Here is an 8,223-nt window from a genome sequence, read left to right on the forward strand (position 1 = left end):
ATGTAGCACAGGGAGAGGGGGTGGAGAAGAAGCAGGAGCGGTAGGCGGAAAAGTTTTTTTCTTTTCTAGTCCTCTTCCTTTTTCAGTGTATGTAGAGAGCTCTTACGTACATTCCCGAAGGAGGACTCTGCTGACAGGGTTTGCGATGAGGAGCGACCCGAAGGGTTTCTCGGAGGTTAGTGCACCACTAACCGCCGAAGCGCAAGAACTCTACGACGGATCGGGCTCATACTAGCACTCCTCGCCCCTTGTTGTCTTTTTTGGCGAAGGCAGGGGCGTCCTCAAGCTCGCGGCGCTTGACAAGCGCGCTCGGCGCACCGCTCTCTCCCTCCGCCGGAGTTTTGGGCAAGGATGGCGGCGGGCGGGAAGACGAAGTTCGTCATTCCTCCCTTCCGCCAGTCGCAGGCCATGGACGAGGAGTACGCCAACCGCACCTGGCAGACGCTGCACTCAGCCATCCACGAGATCCACCGGCAAAACGCGTCGGGGCTCTCGTTCGAGGAGTTGTACCGCAATGCGTACAACATGGTGCTGCACAAGTTTGGCGACAAGCTGTACAACGGGCTCGTCGAGACCATCACCCTCCACCTGCGCGGCGTTGCGCAGGAGGTTGCGGTTGCGGCCGACGGCGACTTTTTGCCGCAGCTCAAGGAGAAGTGGGAAAAGCACCGGCTGTCGTCCATCATGATCCGTGACATCCTCATGTACATGGATCGCACCTACGTCGTCGCCCAGAAGAAGGTGGCCGTGTTCGAGCGCGGGCTGCAAATCTTCCGCGACGAAGTCTGCCGCAACGATCGCATCAAGGCACCCTGCCGCCCCCCGCCGCTCCGACCCTCCTTCCCGGGCCCGGGCGCCGGCAGCCCGCGGAGAGACCCGCCCACCGCGCCCTCTGCCCGTCCTCGACGCCCGCCGCGCTGCCGCCCTCCCCGCCGCGCCGCCCGCCACATCGCCTCTGCCACCGCCTCCACCCGACCGGCCCCCAGCTCTCCCTCTCTCGCCGACCGCCCACCGCGACCGTCCCGCGCAGGGCCGGCTGCTCGCGACGGTGCTCGACCTGATCCACCGGGAGCGGTGCTCCGAGACGATCGAGCGAGGCGTCATCAAGACAGTCACTTCCATGCTCGTCGAGCTCGGCCAGGACGTCTACCAGCGCGACTTTGAGGCGCGCCACACAACCGCACACACCACACCCACACCCACCCACCCCACCCCACCACACCACACCACACGGCCACCACCCGGCCCGCAACCAATTTACCACCCCATTACCACCCGGGGCAGGGCACTTCTTGGCCCGCCGCACCCCGCCGCCGCCGCCGCCTCCTGCCTGGGGGGCCCCCGCCCCCGCCCCCCCCCCCCCTTACACCCCACCCCACTCCCTCCGGCCCCTCCGCCTCCCCCGCCAGGTACCCTTCCTCGAGGCGACGGCGGACTTTTACCGCAAGGAGTCGCACGAGTGCCTCGCCCAGAACTCGGCCTCCGAGTACATGCGCAAGGCGGAGGCGCGGCTGGGCGAGGAGCACGAGCGGGTCACACACTACCTCGACAAGGCGTCCGAGGGGAGGCTCAACGAGGCGAGCGGCCGCACCCGCGGCTGCACCCGCACCCGCACCTGCACCCGCACCCGCGGCTCGCACACTCGCCGCTGCGGCGCCGCGCGCCCGAGGGTGCCTCCGCCCTCCCCTCAGCCCAGCCCAGCCCCCCCCCCCCCCCTCCCCTCCCGCCCTCCTCCCTCCTCCCGCCCTCCTCCAGGTGGTCGAGCGGCAGCTCATCGCCGAGCACATGCGCACCCTCGCAGAGATGGAGCACTCTGGCGTCGTGCCCATGCTCGAGGACGACCGCATACCAGACCTCAAGAGGGCGTACGAGCTCTTCGGCAGAGTGACGTCGCCCGACGGGCTGGGCGCGCACCGCGCACCGCAGCCAAGCGCCGCTCCCCTTCGCCCGCCCGCTCACCCGCCCTCCCTCCCGCCGCGCACTGCAGGCGTGATCCGCGAGCTCATGTCGGGGCACGTCAAGGGAAGGGGGCAGCAGTTGGTGGCGGAGGAGCCGGGCGCCGCGCGCGACCCGGTCGAGTTTGTCAAGGGATTGCTCGCGCTGCGAGACAAGTACCAGAGCATCATCCAAGGAGCCCCTCCCCGCCGCCCCTCACCGCCGCCCCTCCCCGCCGCCCCTCCCCGCCGCCCCCGCCTCTTGCCTCCCTGCGTCGTACGAGGCCCCTCGCCACCTCCGCCACCTCCGCCACCTCCGCCACCTCCGCCACCTCCGCCACCTCCGCCACCTCCGCCACCTCCGCCACCTCCGCCACCTCCGCCACCTCCGCCACCTCCGCCACCTCCGCCACCTCCGCCACCTCCGCCACCTCCGCCACCCCTTCAGGCGCCTTCAGCGGAGACAAGACCTTCTTCAACGCGCTGAACTCGACCTTCGAGTACTTCATCAACCTCAACCAGCGCTCTCCCGAGTACATCTCCCTCTTTGTCGACGAGCAGATGCGCAAGGGCATGCGCGGCACGTCGGAGGACGAGGCGCTCCACGCCCCGCAGAGATGCACCCGAGATGCACCCGAGATGCACCCGAGATGTGCCCGAGATGCACCTCGGAGGCCCTCGCCTCTCCCGCCCGCGCCTCGCCCGCGCCACCGCCCTCGCTCACTCTCCCCGCTGCCCAGCCTCGCTGACACGCCTCCCTCGCACGCCTCGCTCACCCGCCGCCCACCTCCCCGGACGGCAGGTCGAGGCAATGCTCGACAAGGCGGCTGTTCTGACCACCCGCCCAAGCACAACCGCAAGGGGGGGGTTGCCGACTCTCGCTCCGCGCCCCTCCTCCCCAGGTGGTGATGCTCTTCCGCTACCTGCAGGAGAAGGACGTCTTCGAAAAGTACTACAAGCAGCACCTCGCCAAGCGGCTGCTCGGCGCGCGGCGCTGCCCGTGTGCGAGATCTGCAGCGGTGGAGTGGTCTTCGACCCCCCCCCCCCCCCTTCCTCGCCTCCGGCCCCAGGCGGCCGCTCCATCTCGGACGACGTCGAGCGCTCGATGATCCAGAAGCTCAAGCAGGAGTGCGGCTACCAGTTCACCTCCAAGCTCGAGGGCATGTTCATGGACATGAAGGTGTCGGCCGACACGCAGGACAAGTTCCGCGCCGCCAACGGCTCGAGCAAGGTCGAGTCGATCGACCTGTCGGTGCAGGTGCTCACGACGGGCTTTTGGCCGACCCAGGTCTCCGGCGGCTGCAACCTGCCCGCGCCGGTGGCGCGCTGCTGCGAGGTGTTCCGCGAGCACTACCTGAAGCAGCACTCCGGCCGGAGACTGCAGTGGCAGACCTCGATGGGCAACGCGGACCTCAAGGCGCAGTTCGGCGCCTCGCGGCACGAGATCAACGTGTCGACGTACATGATGTGCGTGCTGCTGCTCTTCAACGACAACGACCGGCTGAGCTACGCCGACATCGCGCGCGACACGGCCATCGCCCCGGCCGAGCTGAAGCGGACGCTGCAGTCCCTCGCGTGCGGCAAGTTCAAGCTCCTGCTCAAGGAGCCGAAGGGGCGCGAGGTTGACGAGTCGGACGCCTTCTCCTTCAACGCCTCCTTCTCCTCCAAGCAGCTGCGCTTCAAGGTCGGCACGGTCTCGGCGCAGCGCGAGACGGAGGCGGAGAAGCACGAGACGCGCCAAAAGGTGGACGAGGACCGAAAGCCGCAGATCGAGGCTGCGATCGTCCGCATCATGAAGTCGCGCAAGGAGGCGCGCCAGCTCGGCCGGACCAGCGCCACTCTCCTCGCCGCGCGCCCCTCCGGCCCCTCGTCCCGCCCCTCGCACCCCTTGGTTCGCTCCTCCCGCCCCCGCCCACTCCTCCCGCCCGCGCCTCCCGCGCCGGCGCGAGCGAGGCGGCTCACCTCGCGCCCGCCGCCGCCGCAGATGGAGCACAACGCTCTCATCGCCGACGTGACTGCGCAGCTGACCGCCCGCTTCATGCCCCACCCGAACGTGATCAAGAAGCGGATCGAGTCGCTCATCGAGCGTGAGTTTCTGGAGCGCGACAAGAACAACTGGCGGATGTACAAGTATCTCGCGTAGCCCCCCCCCGGGAGGCGACGGCGCGCGCCAGAGTGCAGCTCGGGCTAGGGGAGCGGCGTGGTGCCCGCCCCACGGCGACGAGGCGGCGTCTCGGGGGAAACAATACCTGTAGAGGACTAGTCGGGGGGGCATGGGGACAGGAGGTTTGGATCCGGAGAGCACCGCTTCGGGGTCGGGGTGGGGCGGGTGTGTCCTGCTCTCTACTCATGCGGCGGGGCCGCACACGCGTCTCTGACTTTTCGTGGTCCTGTCTCTCCCGGCGCACACCCGTCTCTCCCCGGGTGTCTCGGGCATATGCGCATATCTCGGGTGTGTGGCGTCTCTTCTCTCCGAGTTTATTCCGCCAGTTACTGCTTAGCGTATAAAATTTTAAGATCCGTAGAGCCGTAGGCGGCTCTGGGGCGCCTGGGCCACACCTGGGCGCTGGGGCCTGGGCCAGGCTGGGGGCTGGGGGCTGGGGCTGGGCGCAGGGCCCTCTCTCTGACTGACACTGACTCTCTCTCCGAGACCACTCGCTTGCTTTATGCTTTTTTTTCGCTCCAGCCCTGCGATCTTCATAGTAGACCGGAGGGCTACGAACGCCTTCACACTCCACAATGGGCCAGGTACCAATTTTGTCGAATTTATTTCAAAATCTGCAGGCGCGGAGCGCCTGCGAAAATTTTGCAGAAATTTGCGGCCGGGCCTGATTTTCAACAATATCTTTCAAATTTGCGGTGTGGAGTTGGGGGGTGGGTTAGGTTAGGGTTACGTATCAGGGTTAGAGGGTTAGGGTTAGGGTTAGGGTTAGGGTTAGGGTCAGGGTTAGTCTTGTTGTGTCTGTATATGCCAGCGTTGCAGGGTTCTGCGCTGGGATCTGGCCCCACAGCGCCGACGACTGAGACTCAGCCCCGCACGCTGACCTAGGCGCTAGGGTTAGGGTTAGGGTTAGGGTTAGGGTTAGGGTTAGGGTTAGGGTTAGGGTTGTCTTCTTGTGTTTGTATGCCAGCGTTGCAGAGTTCTGCGCTGGGATTTGGCCCCAGCGCCGACGAGTAAGACTCAGCACCGCACGCTGACCCCACCAAATGCCGCCTCAGGGCGCCAGGCCGCCAGCCACCTCTTACACGCGGCCGGCGCCCTCTCGCGGCAAAAGGGTCGAGCGAGCGCAGGCAGAGGCGCGATGTCTGCGCACCCGCGTGCCGATGGGCGGCACACGCAACCGAGAGAGGCCCTGTCACGCCGCCAGTAGCGTTCCGCACTCCCAGCCACGCCACCAATTGCCGCCTCAGGGCGCCAGCCACCTCTTACACGCGGCCGGCGCCCTCTCGCGGCAAAAGGGTCGAGCGAGGCAGCGGGCAGAGTCGCGATGTCTGCGCACCCGCGTGCCAATGGGCGGCACACGCAACCGAGAGAGGCCCTGTCACGCCGCCAGTAGCGTTCCGCACTCCCAGCCACGCCACCAATTGCCGCCTCAGGGCGCCAGCCACCTCTTACACGCGGCCGGCGCCCTCTCCGCTCTCGCGGCAAAAGGGTCGAGCGAGCGGGCAGAGTCGCGATGTCTGCGCACCCGCGTGCCGATGGGCGGCACACGCAATCGAGAGAGGCCCTGTCACGCCGCCAGTAGCGTTCCGCACTCCCCAGCCACGCCACCAATTGCCGCCTCAGGGCGCCAGCCACCTCTTACACGCGGCCGGCGCCCTCTCGCGGCAAAAGGGTCGAGCGAGCGGGCAGAGTCGCGATGTCTGCGCACCCGCGTGCCGATGCGCGGCACACGCAATCGAGAGAGGCCCTGTCACGCCGCCAGTAGCGTTCCGCACTCCACAGCCACGCCACCAATTGCCGCCTCAGGGCGCCAGCCACCTCTTACACGCGGCCGGCGCCCTCTCGCGGCAAAAGGGTCGAGCGAGCGGGCAGAGTCGCGATGTCTCTGCGCACCTGGGTGTTCGCCGCTTATATGCTCTATCCTGTGCCAAGACGGACACGCTTTGACAATCAAAATCTACCTCAAAATTTGCGGCCGCCCCTCGAAATTTGCTGATCAAAATTTGCGGTGGCCCGGATCGAAACCTGTACTTTGGCCAAGCGGGCTGCTCCGAGTAAACCGAGACCCGGCACCCGCGCTCGCGCGGGCGGCGCACGGCAAATGTGCGCGGCGGGCCAGAGGGGGGAGACAAAGAGGTCACACCCAGAGCAGAGGGAGAGGCCCGTACGCGCGTCGTCCAGCGCAGGCGAGATCGAGCGCCGTTTCCCCTTTCCCGTACAAACACAAAAAGGCGCAATGGTGCAATGGCCAATGCGCAGAACGAAAAATCCCCGTTCCGAGAGATCGACCGTCTCGCGCGCACCGCACACACTCGCTCGGAGGCCGAACTAGGGACTACGGGGTATGGAGGGTGAGTTGACCAGGGGTTGTGCGCCGGGCCCTCCTGCTCGGCTCCAGCGAGTAGACAAGTCTTGTGACTTGTCATCAACAGAGTGGAAGAATCTGACCTCGGGGCCGAGGTGACCAAGCGCTGGTAGCGTGGTTTAACCTCTCACCCATAGTCTCACAGTGTGCCGGCAGTCGCCGAGCAGTGTCGCTCACACAAGCCGCAGCACAAGTGACTGAGGGCCAGTGAGGGCGAGCCCCATCGCTGTGGCAGCTGTGGCAGCCGCACAGTAGGCTGTGCCAACTGTGCAGAGGACATCGCTTCCAGGGAGGGGGGCGCCCTTCTACTCACACCACATGCTAGGGGGGGGGTCCGACCCCCCCAGCACCTTCACCACATGCTAGGGGGGGGTCCCGACCCGGCCCCAGCGCCCACCACATGCTAGGGGGGGGTGGGGCGTGAGTAGAAGGGCGCCCCCCTCCCTGGAAGCGATGTCCGCCTGCTCCAGTGGAGCTGCTCTCCAGGCTTCTGTCGCAAAGAGCTGCATGCCACCGAAGGCGCTGTCGAGGTTCGCCGAGCGCGGCGCAGGTTGGGGGAAGCCGCCACCGACGAGCGCGTTGGACTTTTCACTCCGGACAAAGACGGGTAGACGCACACGAGCCGCGGTCGTCTACCCGTCATAGTGGCGAGGCGCGGGACCTCCCCGGTGGGGCCCCGGACCCCACTTCCCGCCTCTGACCTCTCCGTCTCTGACTCTCTGTGAGTGTGACTGTGTGGCGAAGTGGGTCGCGTGGCGTCCGGCGTCCCCCGATTTCCGTCTCAACTCAGCCTCCAATCCCTCTACCACCGACATGCCGAGTATCGCGGCGTGCGGCACAGTGCAGAGAGACGCTGGGAGTCTTCTTTCTCATGCGCGAGACAAACCGAAACCAGTAACCTCAAACGCACGCACGCGGCAGCAACGGCCGGACCTCCACCCAGGACCGATTCCGCTCGCGACGCGCCTGCCCACGCCCCGGCTGCCTCAGAGGGCGGTGGACGAGCGGGTGGCGGCCCCCTCGTCCGACTTGTCCGAGGGCCTGCCCTCGTCTGCGTCGCGCTTCCACTTCCGGTAGTCGGCCATGCTCCCGTGGACGGTCATGCTCGCGCCTCTCCCGTGGCTCGACCACGGGGCGGACATCTCCTCGACAGCCTTGCTGCCGATCGCCATCGAGAGGAAGGGCCCGTAGCGGCACGGCCCCTCCGGCCACTCGCGCAGGTCGTCGCCCGCGAGGGAGGCGATGGAGAGCAGCCGCTCGTCGAAGTAGGCCTGCAGCAGCGGCGCGTCGAGCCGGTTGGCGCCGAAGGTCCAGCCGAGCGTGGTGGTGAACGGGTCCTCGATGTCGCGCGCAACCTCGTTGAGGCCGAACAGGAAGGCGACCGAGCAGAAGGAGATGACCACCGCGAGGGGGAGGGAGGCGACCTTGTCCACCACAACCACCGGGAAGAGGCCTACTCAAGCTCGCCGTGTCAACAGCGCGCGCTCGCGGCCTGTGCCGCCTCCGACCGCGAGGGGCGGCCGAGGTTGACGAGGCAGATGAAGGCGTTGAGCTGCGCGTACGCGAAGGGGAAGGGCGTGTCCACCACCTTGAGGGCGGCGTGGTACGGCAGCGTGCCGTCCGAGAGGACCTGGTAGATGCGCGAGACGATCGGCGCGTCGTGGCCGAGCCCGCCTGAGGCGCGGCGGTGCGGGGAGGCTGGGGGGGGGGGGGGGGGGGGGTTTTCCCCAGGGCCTTGGCAAGGGTGGGGGGGCCAAGGC

General features: G+C 67.2%; 1 protein-coding gene across 1 annotated transcript; it reads left to right on the forward strand.

Moving 5' to 3' along the window:
* Positions 1-270: 270 nt before the first annotated feature.
* On the forward strand, positions 271-4,471 carry EMIHUDRAFT_434769 (hypothetical protein). Its single transcript, XM_005780822.1, has 10 exons — positions 271-807; positions 1,031-1,165; positions 1,410-1,577; positions 1,756-1,906; positions 1,988-2,131; positions 2,383-2,531; positions 2,737-2,757; positions 2,837-2,918; positions 3,005-3,744; positions 3,919-4,471. The coding sequence occupies exons 1-10, from the start codon at positions 352-354 to the stop codon at positions 4,075-4,077; spliced, it is 2,205 nt and encodes a 734-aa protein (XP_005780879.1). The 5' UTR covers positions 271-351; the 3' UTR covers positions 4,078-4,471.
* The last annotated feature ends 3,752 nt before the right edge of the window (positions 4,472-8,223 follow it).

This window comes from Emiliania huxleyi, assembly GCF_000372725.1.
Source record: "Emiliania huxleyi CCMP1516 chromosome Unknown EMIHUscaffold_21, whole genome shotgun sequence".
Classification (NCBI taxonomy): domain Eukaryota; phylum Haptophyta; order Isochrysidales; family Noelaerhabdaceae; genus Emiliania; species Emiliania huxleyi.